This window comes from Sciurus vulgaris (assembly GCF_902686455.1).
Source record: "Sciurus vulgaris genome assembly, chromosome: 9".
NCBI lineage: Eukaryota > Metazoa > Chordata > Mammalia > Rodentia > Sciuridae > Sciurus > Sciurus vulgaris.
In genome coordinates, this window is record NC_136469.1 from 143,360,389 (window position 1) to 143,384,712 (window position 24,324).

Consider the following 24,324-nt stretch of genomic DNA (forward strand, 5'->3'; position numbering starts at 1 on the left):
GGCTTGTCGTCCTTCCGGGGTCCCTGAGTCTCTAGCTGATGGCACAGTGACTGAGTGCTGATGCCCTCTCCCTGCCCGCTCGGCCCATCTGACTCCCGCCCTCCTTGGGCCTCACCTGGGCATCCACTGATGGCTGAGCTTCTGGGTCCTGGTCCCCAGCACGGTGGCCCTTCCCTGCACCCACCCTCTACCAGCAGCTCCAGCTCCTGGAGCACAGCAAATGCAGGCTGCGCTGTGCGGGCCCGAGACCCGGCTTTGCTCCTGTTTCCAGTTCTCCACTCTGTCCACTGGCCCCAGCTACAGGTCCGCGGGCCCGGCCTCTGGGTCCTCCTCAAGGGCTCATGCTTCTGGGCCTCTGAACGAACTGACTCTTCTTCCCATGTGCGGCCAAGTCCAGCTTCCAACCCCGCCTAGGCAGATGGGACCCTGTCCCCTCGGGGTCTCTAGCCTGATGCCCTCTCCTGCTGCCCTGCCCCAGGGGGTGTGCCCATGCTCCTGGCACCTGCCCTGTAGAAAGTGTATCGGATGCAGGAATTATCTCGGCTGGGAGCATTCCACCACCTGTGGGTTCCTGCGGCGGCTGCTGGCTCACCTTGACCGGCAAAGTGACAAGATGGAATAGGGCTGTGCTCTCCCAGGCGCCACGACTCCCAGCTCCAGGCTCTGAGTTCAGAAGACTCTGGCACCTCCTGACAGCAGGTCTGCCTGCCCCCCCCAAAGGCCCACTGTCACAGGAGAGGGAGGCATGTGGGCAGCGGCTGGGCTTGGAAATTTGGAAGGATGAGGAAGATGAACTCGTTTTTGCCCTTGGGAGGGGGTGACCCTACCTTGTGACCTCCCCTTTGAGCCACTTAGTGGGCTGGCCTACCTGGCCGAGGAATCTTGAATTAGACTTGGTTTCTTCCAACTAGGTGGGGAGACAGCATGTTCCCTGGAAGTCCCACATTCTTACCGGGTCTTAAGAAGTGAGCAGTTACCTGTAGCCTGTGCCATCAGCTAAGATGCCATGGGTTTTAGCTGCGCTGTCACTGTCACACATCACTGGGGACGTGAGGACTGCAAGGGTTCCCTGCACTCAGCCAGGCCCTAGAGGCTGCATGCTGCATACAGGAGAAGCACACCTGCTGGAAGAAGGAGACAGAGACCCCTGTGCCCCCGGCACTCAGTGAGGAATGGAACCAACTAAGGCTCAGACTACACAGCACCAGCTGCCACTCAGGGCAAGGTGGGGGCCAGGAGCTGGTAGAGCAAGCACAGGAGTCCCCAGTAGGGCAAGGCAGAGTCCAGGCAGACAGAGGGCAGTGCTGAGCTGCAGATGCCCCACCTGGAAGGTGCTGACGTGCGCACATCTGCACAGCAGAGTCAGAGTCTGTCCAGTTGCATGGACAGGTCCTGTCCCAGGATGGAAAGCAGATGCACCTGAACCACACGGGTACCACCATCACCCAGCCTCTGGGCTAAGTGGCTTGTCCAAAGCTGAGTGGCATCTGACTGCAGGATCCATGCACTGACCTCTGCACTGTGGCCTCCCAGCTGCCCACGACAGTTGTCCAAGGATGCACGTAAAGGCACATGCCCCCTGAAGTTCATGTGGGCTCAGTGTCCCAGCAGGGAGCGCTGCAGGGCTGTGGGCCTTGGCATCTGGGCAGCGCAGCCCCGGGGCTCAGCTGTGCATTCACTGGGCACACCAGCTGGACCACAGCAGTGGGGCAGTGAGAAGGGGCCAGCAGGTGGTCAGTCTGTCCAGATGCGTGGACAGATCTCCTCCCGGAAGGGAGGGGCTTCAGCCCGGCGAGTCCACAGCTTAAGGACTACCTTTGCTTCTGGGTCTCCAGCTCCCAGCCCCTGGGACTCTCCTGCCTGGGTGGCTCCAAGGTGGTGAGTGCATGGAACAGGAGAGCAAGGAACGTGGGAAGAGTACTCCCGCAGAGTACTCCCGCTCCCTGGGTGCAGACCCAGGGGCTGCGAGGGAACCTGGCAGTCTCTTCCCCACTCCCCACCATGACCTTGCTTTGGCTTCTGGTCTAGGTTAGGGGTAGGCAGAAGGGCCCTCAGGCCACCTCCTGGCCAGGCATCCACCATTTAAAGAAAGGATCCAGCCTCCAACATTTTGCAGCCAGTTCTCTGCCCTGTGGGAGAGCAGGATCTGGAGGAGGGACTTCTGCCTGACCGCTCTGAAGACAGCTGGAGAGGAAGGAGTCGCAGAGGGGCGCCCCTCCTCTCCTGTCACCTCAGTGTTTCCTCCTCAAAGACCTTCCCGGTGCACCCACATGTGCCCTGAGGGGGGCGGGGTGGGGCCGTGGGGACCCTTCTGCCCTCTTCGTCTGACCCGGCGCCTCGCTGGGGCCATTTGTCAGGCTCGTGGCTAGCTGGGGTGCGGGACCGGCCTCCAGACCGGCGCGTCCAGGCTTCAGGGTTTGCGGGCAGCCTCAGCAGGGAATTTGGTCAGACCGTCCCCCGGGGCGGGAGGTGGGGCAGCGATCCGAGGAGGGGGCGGGCGGGGCGGTCGTCGGCCTCTCCTCCTCCGCGCCCTCCTCGCAGCCCAGCCTCGCTGCCCGCTGTAACCCGACTCCTGCGGCGCTCGGGCCCCCCTGAGGCGGGGCGGGGGCGAGCAGCGCAGCGCCGGGCCGCGGCCCGAGTGCCACATCACTGCGCCCTCGCGCTGCGCCCGCGCCCACCATGCCGCCGCCGCCGCCGCTCCTGGCCGCGCTGGCCCTGCTGGCCGCCGCCGCCGCGCGCCCGGGTTGCGAGCCGGCCTCCGACCCCGCGGGTAAGGCCCCCGCGCGCCCTCGGGAGAGCGCGGCGCCCGACCCGGGAACACTCCGCGCCCCTCGCTAGACCACGGCCGGCCCAGCGATAAGGTCCCAGAGCGGACTCTGTGACTTCGGACCAGTAGAGGGACCTCTGCCCAGAGGGGACGCGGGTCTCCCCCAGCACCTGGAGGCTGGGACCCGGCGCCCCTGCCGCGGGCTGGGGACAGCGGAGGGACACCGTGCCAGGTCAGGCACAGGCCCTTGGCGGAGGGGCCACAGCGAGCTGGCGGGGCACCCCGCAGGCGGGTCCCACCCAGCAGGTGCCAGGACTTCGCAGGGCAAGAGGCCGTCCAAGGTCCCGCGTCCTTCCAGGAACAGGGAGGGCTCTGGCGGCTGCTAGCTCTCATCCTTCCCTCCCGATCCGATCCGCGTGATGTGGACTGCAACGTCTCCGGAAGTGGGCTGGGGGTGCGGTCTTCCTAGAGGGATCTGGGGCAGGACTCAGGGACCTGGGAGGCACGCCTGTGTGTGACCTCACCTGGGAAGATCCTCAAGGCTGGGCCTGGAGTCAGGGCTCAGGTCCTCCCTCGCCTCCTCTCCAGGACCTGGTCCTCAACTTCCCTGGCCATTGACGGGTGGAGGGTGCATCCAGTCCTCCTCTGCTGGGTCCTTATCAGCGGCAGACATCCGTCTCCTCCTGCAGGGCTGGGTCCCCAGGGGCCTCCATATGAGGGAGTGTCAGGTTTGGGATCTCTGAAGTGCTGGGGTCTGTGGACACCTGAGAGCTTGCCTGGACCTGGCAGGTGGGTCACCAGGACAATAGGCCCCTTTCAAGCACGGGCACTCTCCCTTCCCCACTCCCTCCCTCTGCCCAGGACTGCCCTCTGGCCCTCCTCCCCACCTCTCTCTTCCCCTTTGCTGCAGAAAGCCCAAGTGGCTCTCCAGTGAATGTGTGTGTAGCCTGGGGAGACCAGGGCGGATCCTCTCATCTGACCCCTGGGGTCAGTGCCCAGCAGGCACTTGGCCTTGAGAGGCAGGTGTTGGGTGGATGCCCACTTGCTTCTGGGGTCCTCATCTCGAATTCTCTGAGGTCAGCAGAGGCCCCAGGTTAAATCCAAGTGGGTTCTTCCACTTGCTGAGCATCTGCCGAGTGTCCGGATGAACCGTGCATGCCTATGAGATGCTGCAAGAACTTGCATGCTCAGAAAAGGTCCCGGGTCGCAGTTCATCAGGGAACACTGCCCCCACCTCCAGGAAGCCTTCCCTGGCCTTGCCAGGAGCAGAATGGCCACCCCCGTCTGGGCTCAGTGCCTGCGCCCCTTCCTTTCCCGCAGGATGGGCGGGTGAGCTCTGTCCCTCTGGGGCTGAGGACACGGATCAGGGATGGTGTCTATGACCTCCTTCCTCCTCCAGGCTCCCTCTTGACAGGAGCGTGGGAGTTTACGGATGGTGGCCTGATGTGGGTGGGCCCGGGCAGTGTGGCTGTCAGAGGCAGCCCTGACCCTGACTCTTGCCTCTGGGGGTTCTAAGTAAGCCTGGGCTCCTGGTCGCCTTCCCTGTGGAGGACCTGGAGTCCTCTGCTGGAGGAAGCCCTGACTGGGAGGAGGCACCTATTGTCCCATGAAGAGGGAGGTCGCCAGGGAGGAAGGAGTTCAGTCTCCATCCCGGGTTGAGGAAACGCTGCCCCCTCGTGGCCAAGAGGCTCACCAGCAGCAGCGCCATGCCCGCTCAAATGAACGCCACATTTTCTGGCAGCCGAGAGAAAGAGGCGCTAAATGAAATCAGTTTTGAAAACAAAAATTCTAATCTATCACATCCAAAAGATCCTCCTAATATTTTGTCATTAATATAGAAATCGCTAACGAAGCGTCTTCTCCTCTTGTTCCCACGCTGGGTGTGCCTCGTCCTTCCAGCAGGTTCCCTCTCACTCGCTGCTTTTCACGCCCTTGGTAGCCACGTGCGGCTCTGGCGGCCAGGCTGGACAGTGAGGTTCAGGTCCTTCTGGGGCTGCCCTTCAACCCTCAGTTTCCAAGGCTGCTGAGGGTCGCGTGTGCAGGGCCTGCCTGGGGTGGCTGGGTGTGGTGCAAAGTGCTGTCTGGGTGTTCCTGCTTCTGCGTTCTGCGGCTCCGAAGGCAAGTGGGTGCTGAGTTGGACAGAGTGAGCTCCAGGCCGTCAGGTCCATCCATGATTTGTAGATGGAAACTGGAGGCCCAGAGAGGCCAAGCCAGTTGGGCGAGGCTCAGCATCACCCTATAACTGGCTGTGTGTCTCGGGCAAGTAGCATAGCTACTCTGGGCCCCTCTATCTCATCCCACTCCAGGGCTGGAGAAGCACCCACTGGGGCTTGCTCATTGTTATGGCTTGAAGAGTGTCCTGCACAAAAGAAGTCCTAGCCCTCAGTATCAGTCCCAAGGAAGTGAGCTCCGTCGGAAACAGGTCATTGCAGAGGACACCTGGCTCTGACGGAGCCCTGGGTCCCTGACGGGTGTCCCTAGCAGAGGGCATGTGGACAGTGACACAAACAGGGAAGAGGAGTCATGTGCTCACACTAGAGTGACACGGTCTTAGGCCTAGTGACCCCTGGAGCCCCCAGGAGCCGGAGGAGGCAGGAAGGCTCCTCCCCGCCCACGGCTTGGCTTCTGACTCTTGGCCTCCAGACTGTGAGGCTGGAGTCTGATGTCTGAATGCCCTGTTCACGGGGCCTTGCTTGGCCTTCATGTGCTGGGCACCCTGGAAGTGGCTGGTGGTCAGCTGGCAGATGCCCCTTACTGCCCTGTGAGCCCCAGGAGGACCACATGGCCTGGGAGGGTCATGGTGGCGGGTGGGCCCTCCTCCTCCTCCTCCCGCTGCCCCCGGAGCGGCTGTGCTGAGCACTCACGGGGCCCAGGCACTGCTGGCCCTCACCTTGTGGGACCTCAGCTCTGGTGTGGCAGCAGCATTACCTGACGCACAGTGAGGAGACCGAGGCAGGGGGCTTACTCCCTAGGCCTCAGTGTTCTTAACTCCAGCCTGGGGAGACCTGAGGCATAGGAGACCAGACGCGTCCTCTCATCTGATCCCTGTGGGTGGTCCGAGTCCCCAAGCAGGCACTTGGCCTTGAGAAGCAGGTGTTGGGTGGATGCCTGCTTGGTCCTGGGGTCCTCACCTTGAGTTCCTTTGAGGCCAGCAGAGGCCCCAGGTCAAGGCCAAGTTGGTTCTTCCACTCACTGACCATCTGTGGAGTCTCTGGGTCAATCTCCAGATCCCCACACTCAGCTGGTTGTCAGTGTGAGGCAGGTGCCTGACCCGAACCTGGGGGTGTGGGCCAAGGGGGAAGCCAGGCACGTGAGGCCCAGTTGCCCATCTGGTGAGCCTCGTCTTGAGCTGACCCAGCATCTGCCTTGGTCCAAGCTCAGCATGGGACGTGATGGTGAATCTGCCAAGAGTGAGTTCTGGACCAGAACAGACCCAAAAAGTGTAGCGCCAGATGCAGTTGCTTCCAGGGCCCTGCAGGGATGGATATTCACACCCGGCCCTGCTCACACTTAGGCCTGCTCACACTTGACCTTGCACAGGATGACGCTCACACCCAGCCCTGCGCACACCCAGCCCTGCTCACACCTGGCCACACAGGATGGATGCTCACACCTGACCCTGCTCACACTTAGGCCTGCTCACACCCAGCCCTGCTCACACCTGGCCCTGCATGAGATGAACGCTCACACCCAGCCCTGCTCACACCTGGCCCTGCATGAGATGAATGCTCATACCCAGCCCTGCTCACACCTGGCTCTACACAGTGTGATGCTCACACCCGGCCCTGCTCACACCTGGCCCTGCATAGTGTGATGCTCACACCGGCCCTGCTCACACCCGGCCCTGCTCACACCTGGCCCTGCACAGTGCGATGCTCACACCCCGCCCTGGAGGATGCTGACGTGGATCGCTGCCTGGCTGTGACCCTTCCATTTCTTCTCCAACATCACTGGCTGTCTTCAGCTGCGCTGACAGGAGGATGCTGCGATGTCCCAAGTAGTTGGCTGTTCCATGCACTGGTGGTCTGCCCTGCCATGCCTCTGTCACTGTGCAGTGGTGTGATGGTGTGAAGCCATGATACCCGGAGAGGCCCTGCCTGTGTGAGGAGAGCAGGGTGGGGCTGTGCCCTGCGGGTGGCTGACCAGGTGGTCTCCAGCCCCATCGCCTGCTTTTGTGCTTGTAGACAGAAACTTCTTTTACCCATCAGTGTGTGAGGCAGGGCACCCAGGGCATGGGAGGGGGCACCCTGCAGCCCTCTGCCAGCGTGCGCCCAGCTGTGCTGTTTCCAGACACTTTTGCTGCTGTCTTCCCCAGGATGCCAGCCAGTTAGGACCCCTGGGTGCCTCTGGCCACTATTAAGGCTGGTGCATAGTAACAGGACAGGAGCAATCAAGCACGGAGCGTCTTCCAGGCTGGCCCTGGACTGGGCACGGGGTGTCTTCACAGTGTGCCTGCAAGTGGATGGAAGAGCCCCCTCGGTTGGGGAAGCAGCAGAGAGGGGCTTGCCAGGCTACCTGCTGTGCGGGAGGGTGGACCCCGAGACGCCCACATTCGGGCTGGATGCCTGCCCGGCCCTGCCTGCCCTCATGGCTCAGTTTCTCTCCTGCAGGAGAGGATGAGGAGGGACTGTGAGTCACAGGCGTCTTCCTGAGGGCCCAGGTCCCCCTGTGGACACGCCAGTGTGCCCTCTGGTCAGTAGTGAGGGTGGAAGTGGCCGTGTCTGTGTGGCCTGGGAGAGGTGTCCTGTCCCAGATGCTGCCATCCCGTGAGGGCTTGGAGAGCTGGTGTGTGTGGGGATCATGGGGACCGTGGTGGCCTGTCCACTGGGACTGGAGGTTCCTGCAGCGGGCAAGCCCAGAAACCCGTGGGCATCCCCCGCTGGGGCCACATGGGCGCTGGAGCATGGAGCTCCTCTGAGCTCTCGCCCCCCAGGTCTGAGACAGCGGGAAGTGGCTGCACCCTCGCCAGCCTCACGGTCAGGCCTGGCTGGCATCCAGATCCCACTGGTCCCAGTCTCCTCGTGGCTCCTGGGCTCCCTGCCCATGCCCCATGCCCACACCTGCTTGGTACCCTCTCCTCGTGGGGCTGCCTGTTCTCCCACTAAGCTGCCCTTCCTTTCCGGGCCAGGTGCCAGGGCCAGCTCAACTGCGGTCTGACCCCGAGCTCCCTCCTCAGAGTCCCTTCTCCCTCAGGCTCAGAGCACCCGGCCCCGCTTGCACAGGGGCCTTAGCAGGTGACATTGGTTGGCATGAGTTTCATCTGGCCTTGCCAGAGTCTTGCTGCTGGGTCCTCATGACTTGGCTTGAGGAGGCCTTGAAGCCCCACAGTTCCAAGGACAACGTGTGTTGGCCCTTTTTTCTGGGAATGGGCCCCAACTCATGCATGCGTGAGATCCCAGGCTCCTGTGCCATTCTGGGGACAGGGAGCCTGTGCTTGGATGTCCTTCTGGAAAGGACTTTTAGTAACATGGGGTCACAAGCCCTTGGGGCTGATTGTAAAAGACCCAGTGCTCTGGGTGGCACCTTGGGGAGCTGATGCTGGCCACGGTGGGCATTTTTAGGTCAGGCTGCTTAGCCTGGATAACAGTGTCACCTGCATACTGCTGGCCAGTCCCGGGCTGTGGGGCCGGAGGCTGCCCTGGGACCTACCGTGCCACTAGGGATCTTACTTAGGTAGGTCTCAAGACTTCTCAGACTCAGTCTCCTCACCTGGATAGCAGGGCGCCTGCTGTCCTTGGGCTGTGGTACGGACTGAGATGAAGCTGGGGTGGACAGCAGGTCTGGGTCCCCAGTAAGCACTGGGCGAAGGTGGGCTATGGTCAGAACCGGGTCCAGTGGCTGCTTAACAGGATGCGCAGGGTGGTGGAGCAGGACGCTAACGACGCCCTCTCTCCGCAGGTGAATGCCGCAGGCCGACGGTGGCAGACAGCGGTACGGTGCCTGGACGCCCCTCATTTTGGTGTATAGGAATGCTGCTGCCCCGCATGCCTCCAGAACCTTTAGAGAGCTGAGCCCACGGTTCCCAAAGTGGGTAGAAGATAACAGTGTCGCTAGTCAGATCCGAGCCCCTGCCCAGTGGCTGAGGGAGCTCAGGAAGCCCGGGGCCACCTGCCCAAGCCTGTGACCTCGTCCATCCAACTCCGTCTGCGCTCTGCAGACGTCTGCTCCCTCCGCCAGCTGCTGGCTCTTGGTCCCCACTGTGGCCCGTCCAGAGGGCTGAGGCAGGCCTTGAAGTGCACAGGCTTTCTTTTCTTTGGGGGGGGGGGCACATGCTCTACCTCTGAGCTACCCTCCCCCCGCCACCCAGTGCAGTTCTGGGCTCCCAGCTCTGCTGAGCCTGTGGGCTTGGGTGGGCCCCAGGGTCCCAGCTGCCTCTTGAGAAACAGGGTGGGTCAGGGCCGTCTCGAGGAATGAGGTTGGGACAGTGTCCAAGTGCTCAGGACTGTGCTTCAGAGTCTGGTACATTCTACATGGAGAGACCAGACTTCTAAAGAACTAGGAAAACAGTTCCCAGCTCGAAAGTCAAAGTGCACACTTTTCTCTGCACAGTTTTGAGCAGAGAAAAGCTGAACAGAAATGGCCTGTCCTTTCTAATCTTCCACACGGGAGAGGCAAAACCTCTGCCTGGCGCCCGACGGCTGCCCCACCCCTGCAGGCCCCGGCCCCGGGTGGAGCCCTTGGGCTGGGGTCCTCGTGTGACATGCTGGCCCTGCTCCCCCAGCCGCCTGCGTGGACCTGCAGCTCAGTTCCTGTGCGGACGCTGCCTACAGCCAGACGGCCTTTCCCACCCTCCTGGAGCAGCGGTCGCGGGAGGCGGTGGAGTCCAGCTCCGAGTACATCCTGCTGAGCGTCCTGCACCACCTCCTGGAGGGCCAGTGCAACCCGGACCTGCGGCTGCTGGGCTGTGCCGTGCTGGCCCCCCGCTGCGAGGGCGGCCGTGTGCGCAGACCCTGCCGGCACGTCTGCGAGGGCCTGCGGGAGGCCTGTCAGCCGGCCTTCGACGCCATCGACATGGCCTGGCCCTACTTTCTGGACTGCGCCCGCTACTTCGCCCGGGAGGAGGAAGGCTGCCACGACCCTCTGGAGAAGCTTCGGGGTGAGGGGAGGCCCGTGGGGTCCTCTGGGCTCTGTGCAGCTCTGGGAATCGTGATGTGGCGGCGGGCTCCAGGGGTCCATCAGGAAAGGCACAGTGGCACTGTGTTCTGGGGTGGCAGGCAAGAGGCAGAGGAAGAGCCAGCTCCCTGCAGTGTCCCTGTTCCCAGACGGGCACCACGGGGGCGGCACAGGGACGTTCTCAGTACCAGGAGGAGCCCCCAGCAAAAGTTTCCAGCCTCGTCGTGACCCCAGCCCATGGAGGCTTGGAGAGAAGGGGGCTTAGTGACGGGGCTTAGTGACGGGGCGGGCGGCTGCTGCAGTGAGGCGGACAGGGAGCCTCCCAGTGGAGGCGGCCACACTCAGGAAGCAGATGGGACATGTGCATGGTGGCCCAGGGGACAGAGTCCTTGGCTGCGGGTTCCCCTGGAAAGCTGCAGTGCACTGGCCGTTTACCTGGGCTGCTGTGGCAGTGGCTTTTCCAGCAGCGGCTTCTCCGGGAGACCACTGGCAATCCTGCCATTGCTGGGCCTAGAAGCCACACACGGAATTTCGTCCTGGAGAGAAGCCCTTGCGGCAGGACCTGGGTGCCCTGGGGGTTCCAGGGGGCAGTGGGGACTGCAGAGAGACAGGCCTTGTCTCCTGCGAACCAGCTGGAGGCGAGGGATGGGCTGCTCTGGGGACAGTGAGCTGCGCCTTTGGGGTCCCAGAGGCTGCATGGCTGGGATGCTGTGAGGCCACAGGCCCTGCCTTTCACCCCAAGTCTACGTGCTCCTCATGGTAAGAGGAGAGGATTCCGAGATCAGCTGCCTGTGGCCACCCTGGCTGGTGGGGCCTCCTGTGGGAGGGGTGCCATCTCCTGTGCTGTCCACCGCTGTAACCACTGTGGATGTGGCTTGATGGGAGGCCAGAGGCCCAAGGTCTTCTGCTGGGGTGACGCTGGCCAGTCACTGGTGAATGGACTGATCTGTCCATTCCTCACAGATGTTGAGTTCCTGCTGTGCACAGGGCTCCACTCAGGTACATGGTGGACGGCTGGGGAGGGGACACAGACATGTGCCTGGTAATGCGTCAGTGGGCGTGCAGGGCTCAGGGCCGATCCTGGTGCTCTGAGCCTGGAGCTCCCCGAGGAGGGCTGACCGGGCTTCAGTGTGCAGCCGTTGGCCCAGGGAGCATGCTGGTGGAGGGGAGCTGTCTGCTCGAAGGGCGGTGGAGCAGCCAGTAAGGCCCAGGCTTTGGGGAAAGAATCCAGACGTCTCCACGGCAGGCCAAGCCACTCCCTGGGAAAGCCCAAGGAGTAGGCTCAGAGAGATAATTTTGGGCAGCTCCACCACTAAATTGCTGGTTCCATCTGCCCTCCTCCCCTTCACCAACCATTTTGAGCAGAAAGAAAACCACAGGCCAGAGAGCCACTCAGGGAAACGTGGTAGCTCCTTGTGGCCCCAGGAGGCCTGCAGGCAGCTGCCCGTGCTTTGCTGGGCCGGGTCACCTGGGACTGAGCAGTGTCCCGCGTCCCACGTCCCGTGGCTTCTGCTCCCGTGACTGACTGGGAAAGCCAGCGGGTGAGGGTCCTGCTTGCATCTGCCCAGGTGCTCCCTGTCCCTCCTGGGGGAGGTGCTGGTGGCTGACAGCTGGGAGCGGGCGCGGCAGGGCCATGGGCCGGAAGGAGCCTCCAGAGCTGCGCCCGCTAACTCCGCGGGCGCTGACCAGGGAGAGCAGCAGCGTGCCCAGTGGGCCGGCGCACGGAGCAGTGGGTGTCGGTGGACAGTGGGGTGCAGGGCGGAGGCACACCCGTGTGTCGCCCCAAGTCCCTGCCATTGGCTGCATCGCAAGCCCAGTGCCCAGGCTGGTGAGCACACTGCGGCCGGCTGCGTACACCTTGTGGCGTTGTCCTCTGCTGTTCTGCTGCTTAGTCTTAGCACAAGGATCTTAACCACAGACACGAGCAGCTTGGCAGGACCACCCCAGGGGCGCGTGCCGGTCCCACCCCAGGTGGCCACGGTATGTGGGGGTGGGGAGTGAGGGCGCTGGGGGAGGACGCGTCCTTGGGCAGCGGCAGGGGAGGCTGGGGTGCAGAACGGCCGCTGGCAGGCTGACAGCGCCCCCCTGCTCCCTCTTCCCCAGGGGACCTGGAGGCCGAGGAGGCCCTGCCCTCGGACCTGCCGCCCAACTTCATTCGCTTCGCCCACCATTCCTACGCCCAGATGGTGCGGGTGCTGAAGCGGACAGCGACTCGCTGTGCCCAGGTGGCCAAGACGTACAGCATTGGGCGAAGCTTCGACGGCAAGGACCTGCTGGTCATCGAGTTCTCAGGCCGCCCTGGCCAGCATGAGCTAAGTAAGTGCCCAGCGAGGGCACTGTGGAAGGGGTCTGGGCTGCTGGGCCTCGGGGTGCACCCTCAGGTTCAGGGGGTATTTGGGGTTCAGGGTGTGGACAAGCCTTCGGGGCTCTGCCTGGTGCATGGTCACGTCCAGAGGTAATCTCCTGAGTGTCCATTTCACTTGAGCATTTGGGGGATGGGACCTGAGGCTAGTTCATGACAGGGACCCAGCCTAGAAGGGAAGGATGGGGGACGAAGCAGAATTTACAACAGGCAGCCCTGGAGGCTTGGGGAGGTGGAGGCCCGTCCTCCAGGAGCTGGAGCGAGGGCAGGTCCCCAGGAGCTGTGGGCCTGGGGGGCAGCGTGGTGGCTGCAGAACTCAGCCTCACCTGTGGGTGGGCACCCCGTGTCCTCATTGCCCCAGCCTTGCCCTGAGCACCAGGCCCCAGCTAGGTCTGTGCAGCCCTGCGTCCTGGCCACTATCCAGGCTCTGCCTGGTCACACTGCCCAGGGAGCGTGCCTCCAGCAGGGCAGTAGAGGTGCGGCTTTTCCTCTTGGACACCCCTGTGCACGTACATGCACGTGTGCCCGGCTCTGCTGTGCGGGGCCAGCAGAGGACAGCATGAGAGTGCCACCTTGCCGGCTGGTTTCATGCAGAAACCTCGGCTGTCCTGGCCGAGGTTCAGCCTCCTGGCTGGACAGCCCCTGCTCCCATGTGGTGAGGCCAGGGCAACCCTGTGGTGCCCCCGCTCTGACACTGAGCACACCCAGGGGGTCATTGAGTCCAGGTCTGTGCCCATCCTTGTCCCCAAGCCACATTGGTCAGAACCAACCCCATTCAGCCCTTGGGCTTCACAAGCTATCGAGCAAATGGAGTCAGGGCCTTTCTCTTCATCCTGTTGGCCTAGACGTGTGGCCAGCAGGAGCCCAAAGCCCTATCTCCCACCAGGGCGAGGTCATCTGGCTGCTCTCATCTCCAAGACCTGCCCTGCTCCCACCCCTGCAGGGGGCCAAGGGAGGTGACTGGCATGCAAGAACCCTGGCCATTATACTCTGGGCTCTGGAGTTCAGGGACATAAGTGTTCCCTTCAAAGCTGAAGGACTGGGCACATAGTGCTGGGAAGAGACACCTCTTCCAGGTGAGCAAAGTGAGGCTCCCAGAGGACTGGCAACTTCCCACCGTCGTGCTGCCAATGAAGCCGCCAGGCCTGTTAGACTCCTCTTCCCATGATCCAACCATCCATCCTTCTATCCACCCATCCTTCCTTCCATCCTTTCTTCTGTCCATCCATCCTTCCTTCCTTCCATCTTTTCATCCTTCCATCCATCCATCCTTCCTTCCGTCCTTCCTTCTATCCATCCATCCTTCCTTCCGTCTATTCATCCATCCCTCCATCCACCCAGCCATCTGCCCATCCACACACCCAGCCCTCCACACAACCCTCTCCCCATCCCTCCCAGGGCCAACTGGCTTCCCAGCTAAGCACCTATGTGCTTGACTTGTGCAAATGTGGAAAGTGGCTCTCAATGGGTGACAGGAATGGATGACACCCATCACATTAGCAGTGTCTTTGGTTTGTCACGCTAAGAATTATGGCTGGACATAAGAAATCAGCTCAGTGGGTGTTGGCCTCCAGGGACCCTCATTGTGCAGAGGTTCTTGGGTCAAAACAAGTATGGGTTGGCCCAGGCACATCTGGTTGCCCTTGCTGAGTGGGGTCCCCAAGGGTTTGAGATGATGCCCCAAGTTGGCACCTCTGCCTGCAGTGGAGCCCGAGGTGAAGCTGATTGGCAACATCCACGGCAACGAGGTGGCCGGGCGGGAGATGCTCATTTACCTGGCACAGTACCTGTGCTCCGAGTACCTGCTGGGCAATCCCCGCATCCAGCGCCTGCTCAACACCACGCGCATCCACCTGCTGCCCTCCATGAACCCCGACGGCTACGAGGTGGCCGCGGCCGAGGTGAGTGCTCCTGTCGCTGCTGCCCGGGACGCGGCCTGGGTGCCTGGTTGCTGCAGAGGGCCTGCTTGTGCCTGCCGTTCCAGGTGACGAGGGCTCGGCAGGAGGTGTCTCTGCTTTGGGGGCTGGGCAGGCACGTGTGTTTCTATGGTGGCCGGGAAGGAGATCCTTTGGCAGAGAAGACTGTGGTGGTGGAGGAGGTCAGGGTGGCGTGGCTGACCACGTTGCCCAGCCCGTGGCTGAGAGCGGAGGAAGCCGCGGCTTCTGGCTCTGGCCTCCTTCTGGCCACAGGTGGAGGCCTGTGGGGCATCCACCTGCGCTGGACCTGGGCTGTGCTGACCCTCCCTGGGGCTGTCCGGTGTTCTCAGGGTGCTGGCTACAATGGATGGACAAGCGGGAGGCAGAATGCACAGAACCTGGACCTCAATCGCAACTTCCCCGACCTGACGTCCGAGTACTACCGGCTGGCCTCAGTGCGCGGCGCGCGCAGTGACCACATCCCCATCCCGGAGCACTACTGGTGGGGTAAGGTAGGAGCCGCTGTTGCCCCTGCCTGCCCGGGGCTCTAGTCCAGCCTGGGGCCGAGGCCTCTGCTGGGTCCCGGGTTACTCCGGGACTCGTGGAATGTCCTTCCCTTGGGGCAAGAGCACCTTGGCCCCCGAGCCTCAGTGTCCACCAGTGCAATGGGGAGAGTGCCTCCCTGGTTTGGGGGAATCAGGGAAGAATGTGTTGGAAGCACCTGGTCCCAGCGGCCCCCACAGACCTGCACCTGGCTGAAGCTGCCCTGGCCAGCCCGGGCGGTGCAGCGGGCACCTTTGCCAGTGCCCTCTCACGTGCTCTTTGTCAGGCTTGTTTGAGTTCCTAGGTGCTCAAGGCTGAGTGGGGTTGGGCATTTCCTCGAGGGCTGGCTGTCCTGTGGGCAGGGACACAGCAGCCAACACCTACTCAGCTCAGGGACAAAGTGCAGTTAAGAGCTGCAGAGGCCCCAGGAGGCGTCTGGCCCTGCCGAGGCCCTGGGCTGCCCGGAGGCCTCCCCTGGGGCAGGTGCGTGCTCCAGGCAGGGGCCTGCCTGAGCCTGCCGGAGGCTGGACGGAACAGGAAAGGCCAGCCCTGGGCAGGCTGGGTGCCGGGGCCCGGGAAGGTGTGGGTGCCCAGCCCTGAAGGGCGCGTCCCCCGGCAGGTGGCCCCTGAGACGAAGGCCATCATGAAGTGGATGCGGACGGCTCCCTTCGTGCTCTCGGCCAGCCTGCACGGCGGGGACCTGGTGGTGTCCTACCCCTTCGACTTCTCCAAGCACCCTCTGGAGGAGAAGATGTTCTCGCCCACGCCCGACGAGAAGGTGAGCTGAGGCACCCCGGGCAGGGGCGGCCGCTAGTGCCCACCTGCCCTGAGCTCAGTGGGGCCCTCAGGAGCCTCTGTGCCCAGAGCCCCCTTCTCCGGGAAACCCCCGCCCAGCAGGAAGCAGTCCCCCGCTCCTGGGGCCACGTCCAGTGGCCACCAGTGTTTCCCGCTCGCCCAGGGGAGGGTGCGAGTCCGGACACGGCCAGCAGAGGGCAGTGCTGCAGCGTGCACGGCAGCCCCACCCGGGTCCTTGGCTGCCCTCCCCTTGCCTGGGGCCCTGTGAGTTCATCAAGCGTTGGGCTCAGGTTCGTCAGCGGATACAAAGGAGTGGGCAGCAGTTCTGACCCTGCCATTCCCGTGGGCGCTCGTGCGCAGCACCGAGGCTCTTGCTGATCGGGGAAGGGCGTGGGAGTTGTTCCTTCCTGCTGCATGGATGAGGGAACTGAGTCTGGGCACGGGGTGGTGATTGAGACGGCTGCAGCCCTCAGCCCAGTGCACAGAGCTTAGACACCTGCGGCCCCTGCTGACCCCTCAGCCCTCCACCTGCCCCATCCACACAACGGACAGCTGGAAGGCTGGCCCTGCCCCAGCTGTGGCCCAGGCACACCTGACCTCTAGGGTTAATTACAGGGCCAGTCCAGGCGGTATTTAGGGGAGGCAGGGCCCTGTCCAGGGAGCCAGGCCCCAGCTCCCTGCGGAGGGCACCATGCAGGCCCTCCTGGTGGGCAGCCCCTGCATCCCGTGTGGCGAGGCCAGGGTAACCATGTGGTGCCCCTCCTCTGGGCACTGAGAGCCCCAGGGCACAGGCCTTGGCTCATGCAGACCCTGGGTGGGTCCAGCTGCCCTCCACCCCTGTCCCTGCTGCCACGCAGCTCTGTGGGGGCAGATGGAGGCAGAAATGAGAGAGGACAGACAGTAGACAGGAGCAGAGGGACGCCCAGGGTGCAGGGGGGCAGGTGTGTGTCACGGGGACCCCGAGCCCGTGTGCGTGTGCTGAACCCCCAACCTGGCCTGGGCTCAGGGGCTTCCACAGGAGGGGCTCCTCAGTGGGGCCTGAGAATGGGCTGGAGATTTCCAGATGAGGGACAGCCAGGGACACTGGAGGCACGGGAGGCAGCATGTGCAGAGCCAGGGATCAGGGCCACCTGCAGCAGGGGACAGGATGAGCACCCAGCCCACCTGTGAGCAGAGGGAGCCGAGGGCAGTGTCCGAGCTTGCGGGTCATCGGTCCGCCCCCTCCAGCCCCACGCCCTCCCTCGCTCCCCACTTCATTGATTGACATCCGCACAAACCAAGGGCAAGCGGGTGCTGGTCTCTGGGCTCAGGCCTCAGGAAGTGCCCCCGGGGGCTGGGTGGCCTCCAGGGCTGGCCTTGCCTGGGCTCTGGTGCCCTCAGAGAGCAGGGGCAGCAGGCAACCCTCCACGTGGGCTCAGCTCCGCGGCCTCAGAGGGTAGAGCTGTCCCTCAGGTGAGGCTCACCGCAATGAGTCCCGCCAGAGCCAGGAGAAATGAAGCTGTCCCACCAGCCATTGATCACGGATCGATGGCTCAGCCCTGCAGCCTGCGCGGTCTCTGTGGAAACCAGCATCCCAGGGGTGGGTGGGGAGCGTGAAGAGGGGCCGGACAGGGGTCCGGAGGTGGGCTTTCCCAGGACTTCCATAACGCCTCTGGACGGGCAGCCGCGAAGTCCCTTGGGCGGCACCCCCCACCTCCACCTTCCCTGCGGCGGAGCCACGGAGATGGGCAGCAGCTCACCCAGGCCCAGCAGCAAGGCTTCTCCATGGCCTTGGACCACGCCAGGTCCCGTGCCGGTCCACGTCACCCTCTCCAGGAAGCACCTGCCCTCCTCTACCTGCAGTCCCGTCTGGCTGTGCCCTGCTGTCCCCTTCGGCCTCCAGACAGAGCCCCTGTTCCAAGCCCTGCCTGGGGCTGGGGACAGGGTTAGCACCAGCGCAGGGATGGCGAGGGCAGAGGCCTGGGGAGTGCCGGGGGAGCAGAGAGCCCAGCTGCCAGCCCCCCAGGCCCGTGTCTGCTTCGTGGGTGGCAGGGGACTCTGCAGCTCCCAGGGCATCTCTCCCTGACACACCCTCCCTGCAGGACAAGGCAGATGCCCTCAGGTGGTGGCCACCTGCCCACAGTTGCTGGGGGCTGCCGGTGGCAACAGTCCCTGGCCTGCTAACCTCGGGGCCAAAAGACAGAAGGGGGCGGATTTGGGGTGCCTGGCTTATATCTATGAGCACAGGTTGGGATCACACAGCATCCCCTGTGGGGGTCCTGGGTTCAGGGCCCCACCAGGGAGAAGCCTCACTTGGACCTGCACCCACCCACCCTCCTGGTGTCCTCCTTTCTGATAGAGTAGCCCCCTCCCAGGACAGAAGTGTCCAGTGCAGGGGCGTCCCTTCATCCATCTGGCCCACACTTGGAGGGCCTCTCACTGGGCCCGGCCCCATGCCCAGCCAAGGACTGACGGATGACAGAGACCCCGCCCCAGGGGAGGACCTGGACTGCCTCAGAGGAGGGGCCCGTCTGGGACGCTCTGGGCCGGGAGGTGTCCAGGCCACACATGCTGGGAGGGAGGTGCCACAGGCAGAGTCCAGTGTTCCAACCGCGTGGCTTCGGCCAGCTGGCGGTGGCCAGGGAGGGTCCTGGTCAGCCTGGGGTGGGGACAACGACCCTTCCCCACCAAGCTTGCTCTGATGTGAAGGCTAGCTTCTTCTCTGTACTGCCCCCACCGCCCCCGCCTCCACCCGCCACCCCTGCCCGGCTGCGAGAGCTTTGTCAGTGCCAGGCTGACCCCGGGGCCCCACTGGCTCTACAGTGTGCCCCTCCCCACAGAAAGCAGGTGTCGAGCAGGTGTGCCTGGGCTCCATCCACAGACCCAGCAACCTGCCCAGAGGCTGCCGGTGACCCTCCCGGGCCTGGGCTTGGGCCATGCCCTCCACCAGATACCGTCCCTCTCCTGCCTGTGCCCTGGGCCTGTCCTCGCCGACTGCCCCACCTATGCTGGGACACCCTGCAGAGACCCCACCCAGCCTGGCCGTGTGGAGAACTCTTCTCTCTCCTTTCCAGATGTTCAAGCTGCTGGCCAGAGCCTATGCCGATGTCCACCCAATGATGATGGACAGGTCGGAGGACAGGTGTGGGGGCAACTTCCTGAAGCGGGGCAGCATCATCAACGGGGCCGACTGGTACAGCTTCACGGGAGGTGCGACTGCTGGGGGGGCGGAGCCCCAGAGGCCGGGAGCTCTCCGGGCGGTCTGGGTGGGCCGTTGGGGGGAGTCTGGCTGGAGTTTGGCCGGGGCCTTTGAGAAGTGGTGGGAGGGGAGGAGCCAGGCTGGCCTCCTGCTGAGGCGGCTCCTGTTGCTTACGTGGTGAAAAGTGCCCCTGTGCCCACCCCGTGATGCCACGCTTGACCATACGCATTGCCCCAGGGTTAGGGAGGATCCCTGGGCCCGGTGCAGCCGGCGTTGCAGAGACAGCAGACTGTGGAGTAGTATACACCCCAGTGCGGGATGTCCATGCACTAGGGACTCGGGGTGAACTGCAAGAACTGGGTCGTTTCTCTGGACGAGCTTTATCTGGTGCCTGCACTTTTGCTGACTGGTACTGCCCTAGATGAAAGACCACAGGGACAGTGTGGGGCACCCACAGGGCTGGCCACAGTGTCCCCATAGCTGGGGTCCCCAAACTTGTAGTGTGCTCTGAATATGGACAAGGGAAAGACTGCCTCGTTTGGGGGCCACAGGTGGGAGCTGGGACCCAGGCTGTGAGCTGGTCTCCCCACCCCTATCCTCCTGCAAAGGAGCTCTGTACAGGTGACCTGTCCCTCGCTGTCCATGTGGCCCAGGCCCTCTTCTCCCTGGGCTGGGCGGCTTCACTTCCTCCCAGAACCCAGGTGTGTGGGCCTTCCGACCCCTGGCAGAGGCCCCAAGCCTGAGTCATGGCTGCCTTCCTGGTGTCTGCAAAGGACCTGCAGGGCAGGCTGGGGCTGACAGAGGCCACTGGGCTCCCCTCCTGCAGCTGACAGGGCAGGTAGCAGGGCCAGATGGGTCCCAGATGGGTGGCAAGGCCCTGCCTGGAACCGGACAGTGACAGTCACAGCAGCGCTGCACCATGGGGTCCCAGGAGACCTTGAGCTTTTGAAGGGGGCACCCAGCTGCCCCTGGCCAGGGTGGACATCCTTCCATTCGCCCAGGCCTGCTCTGGGGGCAGTGGCTTCTCTTGGCCTGGAGACTCAAGCCCAGAGCACAGCGAGAGCGCTGTCCTCCCAGCCTGCCAGTTGTGGGGTTGGCTGGACGTCCAACCCTCCCAGGCCCATGTTGCCCCTGGAAAGTGGAGATGCTAAGCATCCCTGGGCTGCTGCTGGAGCAGTGTCCAGGTAAATGGATGCATTGTCCTTGTCAGACTCCTGGGCTGGGGCAGGCCAGCAGCCGGGGTGGCCTGTGCGGCCCCAGGTGCTGGCTTCTCCTGGACAATCCACACAGATGGGGAGGGAGGTGTGACGCCAGTGGGCGTGGCCACTAACCTGCCTGGGCTCCAAGTCCTGCTCTGTGGTCCTGGGATGCCTTCTGTGCCCGCTGCCCCTGCTGCTCATCTGCAGGGTGGGCTGAGCCCCCGCGCCCTGCGTGCCTGCGTTCCCAGCCTGACGACTGTGGCCCTGCGCGCAGGCATGTCCGACTTCAACTACCTGCACAGCAACTGCTTTGAGATCACGGTGGAGCTGGGCTGCGTGAAGTTCCCCCCCGAGGAGGCCCTCTACGGACTCTGGCAGCACAACAAGGAGCCGCTGCTGAGCTTCCTGGAGATGGTGAGCCGGGCAGGGTGGCCATTGCTCACGATGGGCACGCGTGAGACCTCCCGTGCCCTCGGGCTGGGGCTGCAGGGAAGGGGCAAGGCCGAGTGTCCGCGGGGCCCACGTGAGCAGCACCAGCTGGCATGGATTGTCGGAGGCTGGGTCAGAGGAGGCCTGCCCGAGGCACAGCCACTGTCAGGACTAAGGCCACCTGGACACAGGAAGGTGGGCCGCGAGCGGGGACAGCTGAGAGCACAGCTGCGGTGACCCTGATGGACCAAGAGAGCCAAGGCTTTCCCCACACTGCCTGGGGGACTGGGTGCCCAATGCCCCTGCCGTGCCCAGCACAGCCTGGACGAGGTACTGCAGGTTCTAGGGGACTCACGAGGCCTCAGGGAAGACGACGCGGGTCCTGGACTCGGCGGATGTCCTTCAAGCACTTGCCAGAACCACCCAGATCCCATGTTGTCCCAGGTGTCCCGATAAGACGTGGGCCCTCAGGGAGAGATGATCGCCAGGGTGGAGTACAGGGTGCTTCACAGCTGGCGCCCATAGCGCATGGCGGAGGCGGGGCCACCCACTTATAGGTGGGGCTTGGGAGAATCATGGCGCTGCTGTGGGGCCCCAGGGTCTGGAGACATCCAGAGGAGGAGACAGAGGGTCCAGTGTGACCCAGCAACTGCCTGCAGCTCAGGCTTAGATCTCTGTCCCCAAACTCCTGTTCTGTCCACAAGCCCTCTCCTTTCTAGACACCTTCCTCCAGGTAAGAGGGGAGCGAGCACTAGGCAGGAGCACTAGGGCAGGAGGAAGAAGCCAAGCTCCAGATGACAGCGAATCACGTCGCCTGCTCAGGTGCCTTTCTGATGGCCACACTGGCTGCTCCAGGGTTGTCTTCTCCTGAGATAAGGGCCCTGGGGTGCTGGTTCCATTTGATGTCTGTCTGGTGAAAACGAGTTTTAAGGAGCCTCAGAGCAGCTGGGATCTCTCGGTGGATATTGCACGTGAAGTCTCGGGCTATGAAGATTTAATGGCGCGTGCGGCTCAGAGGGCCAGCGCTCTGCTGCTCTCGAGACGACCCCCCCGGAAGGCCGGCGCAGCCTTCTGATAAGGATCGAGTCTGTCATGGCCAATTGAGGCTGTCTGCCTGGTGATCCTGAGCAGGCCTGGGGGCGTCTGCGTTGCTCCTGGGGGTGCAGGGCGGCGCTTCTTTCTCCTGGAGTGCGCCACGCCCGCGTCGCCCGAAGAGGGCTGGGTGGGAGAGAAAGCCTGGCGCACTAGGGGTGGGGCCGCTCCTGCGGCCGCGTGCCCAGCCCTGTTCTGCCCTGGGGTCGGGGAGGCAGAACAAACATTTCAGTGAGGCCAGGGCCTGGAGACCAGAAGCCCGGGACTGGGGGACAGTGAGGAGGCCCCGTGTAGCAAGTGGTCAGGGAGGGCTTCCTGGAGGAGGAGAGCAACTGCGTCTGGAAGGGGAGGGGCAAAGACAGTGGGTGGAGGCCTGGGTGGAGGCCTGGGGGGCACTGTGGGGTGCAGAGCCAAGGAATGCCGCAGAGCAGAGGGGAGACCTGGCAGGTAGGCTGAACCCCGAAAGCCTGGTGGGGGACTTGGGGCCCCCTGTGAGCCTCAGAGAGGCTGCATGGCATGGTGGCCTCTCCCATGATCCCCTTTTTCCCTACCTCCCACCCCTGAGGACCTGAAGTCCCACTTCCAGTCACCTAAACAAGCCCACATGGGATTGACCCTGTCCAGGCCCACTAGGCTGCCAGCTGTGGCCAGTTGGCGCACGTGGTAGGCCAAGCCTTAGCGGGCGGAGTAGGGACAGCCCACTGGAGCAGACCAGGAGGCAGAGACCCTCCACACGCTCATCAAGAGCCACGTGCCCTTCCCTGAGTTTTCTCCAGAGACTGGATTTGGCCAAAGCCTAGGCAGATGGGACTCGCGGAGCCTTCGGACGGGGATCTGGGTCTTCCCTAGGCCCCGCGAGGCCACCAAGAGTTGAGAGGGTCAGGAGTGTGTGAGCCCCGGCCTGGGCCGCCCTGTGGCCCCTGCCCCACGTTTCCCATGTATGAAGATTGGGCGGTGGCGCTGGGCTGGGGTCCCCACAAGCTGCTGTCAGGACGGCACGGTCCCAGGCGGGCCTGCAGCCTGCCGGCGCCTCTGCTTCACTGACCCCCATTGTATAGTTGAGAAACTGAGGCAGACGGGGCTCCTGGTTCTCCCAAGGCTGAGAGCCCCAGAGCCGTGGGCCTCTCGGAGAGGGCGGGACGGGGGCCAGTTCATGCCCAGGGCCAGGCGCTGCCCTGCTCTGTGGCTGTCCTCCGCAGTCCAGGTCCCATCCTCAGCAACACGGGTGGGGTCATCCAGGCAGCGCCAAGTGCCAAGGCGCTCACTAGCGTCATGGAGCAAGTTGGGGTCCTCCGGGCTGTCCCAGGGCCCAAGACCCCCTCTGTGTCTGCGCTGGGGCCCAGGCAGCCTTAGGAGCCTCTGTTCCTGGGGAAGCTGAAGGCCCGTGCAGCTGGGGAGGCCTGGCGGCAGCCGGGAAGCCAGCAGGGAAGGTCTTCTCCGTGTGGGGGCCAGGAGGTGGAGGACCGCGGGTCATTCATGGGCCAGGCAGGTGAAGGGCAGCTGGCCTGTCACCCCCATTCACAGCGGAGGAAGCTGAAGTCCAGGGAGGAGTGAGCTCTGCATGACCACACAAGGGTGGCAGAGCAGGGCCAGCAGGCGGCTCCCCAGAGACCCCAGACCCCAGAGCCAGGCGGGCGGGCTGGCGGGTGGCTGCCTGGGCTTCCCGGGAACATGCACCGCCATCTCCGGGCCTCCTGCTCCTCAGGTGCACCGGGGCATCAAAGGTGTGGTGATGGACAAATTTGGCAAGCCAGTCAAGAACGCCCGCATCTTGGTCAAAGGCATCCGCCACGACATCACCACAGGTGAGCATCCTCCTGGCCTCCACCTGGGGCCGCGTCTGCCCACGGGTGCCTTGCAGCGGCTGCTGGTTCCCAGGGGCTGGGCGCTGTCTCCACCCCAGGCCAGTGTGGGCTCTGATGGCCTCAGGGGCCTCACGTTGGTTGACCGTCCAGCTCGCTGACACGGTCACGGAGTGTGGCAGACGTAGCTGGGGTGGTCTGTGACGTCTTCAGAGAAGTACAGGGCAGGGCTCTGAGGTCAAATAGGAGCTCCACCGGAAAGCGGGAGGACGTGCCCGGGAGACGCACAGTGTGGATGTGTGTCCACGCGCTGCCCTGCGCTGACCGGCCGCGCCAGCCCCGGCCTCCTGACGCTGGTCCGCAGCCCGTGGTTGCTTTCGCTCTCTTTGAAGCCCCAGACGGTGACTACTGGCGACTGCTGCCCCCGGGCTCCCACATCGTCATTGCCCAAGCCCCTGGCTACTCCAAAGTCATGAAGAGGGTCACCATCCCCCTCCGCATGAAGAGGGCTGGCCGTGTGGACTTCATTCTCCAGCCTCTGGGGACAGGACCCAAGAAGTTCCTCCGAGAGCTTCAGAGAACGGCACCCGCCTCTCGGGACCCGCTGGGCCGGGGCGGCCTGCAGGACGAGCCGCTGCCGCTGGAACTCGAGCCCCCCGGCGCCCGCAGGCAGCCCACGGCCAGCGGCAGCAAGCCCTGGTGGTGGTCCTACTTCACCTCCCTGAGCCCGCACCGGCCGCGCTGGCTGCTCAAGTACTAGGGCACCCATCGCACCTGCCCTCGGCACCCAGACCAGCCCCTCGGTGCCCTGGGCCTGGCTCTTGATTTTACCTGGCACAGACGTGGCACATAGCCGCCGCGGCTTCATTAAAGGGTCGTGTTCACCACCTACCACAGGAAAGGCTTGCAGGCGGCCCGTCCAGGGAGGGAGGGACCGGGCCCTGCTGAGGGTGGGCATGCAGCCTGGACCTGGTGAGGGTCTGGCATGCCCCTTCTGCCCCCTGAGTGCCTGGCAGCAGGGCTGGGACTGAGGCCACTTTGCTGGGCCACTGGGTGCTGGCCCTTCCCAGACCATGAAGACTGGAACTGGCTTCACAGGGGAAACCGAGCAGGGCAGGGGTGGGGACA

At 63.9% G+C, this 24,324-nt stretch overlaps 1 protein-coding gene across 2 annotated transcripts; it reads left to right on the plus strand.

The window, feature by feature from the left end:
• The first annotated feature begins 2,582 nt into the window (after nucleotides 1–2,582).
• On the plus strand, nucleotides 2,583–24,040 carry CPZ (carboxypeptidase Z). 2 transcript variants are annotated; one of them, XM_079154007.1, is made up of 11 exons: nucleotides 2,583–2,770; nucleotides 8,666–8,698; nucleotides 9,489–9,863; nucleotides 11,984–12,196; nucleotides 13,947–14,143; nucleotides 14,509–14,670; nucleotides 15,321–15,479; nucleotides 18,550–18,685; nucleotides 20,148–20,287; nucleotides 23,100–23,199; nucleotides 23,589–24,040. In XM_079154007.1, the coding sequence occupies exons 1-11, from the start codon at nucleotides 2,680–2,682 to the stop codon at nucleotides 23,954–23,956; spliced, it is 1,974 nt and encodes a 657-aa protein (XP_079010133.1). In that variant the 5' UTR covers nucleotides 2,583–2,679; the 3' UTR covers nucleotides 23,957–24,040. The 2 variants fall into 2 exon arrangements, with proteins under 2 accessions (XP_079010133.1, XP_079010134.1); XM_079154008.1 differs by lacking the exon at nucleotides 8,666–8,698.
• The last annotated feature ends 284 nt before the right edge of the window (nucleotides 24,041–24,324 follow it).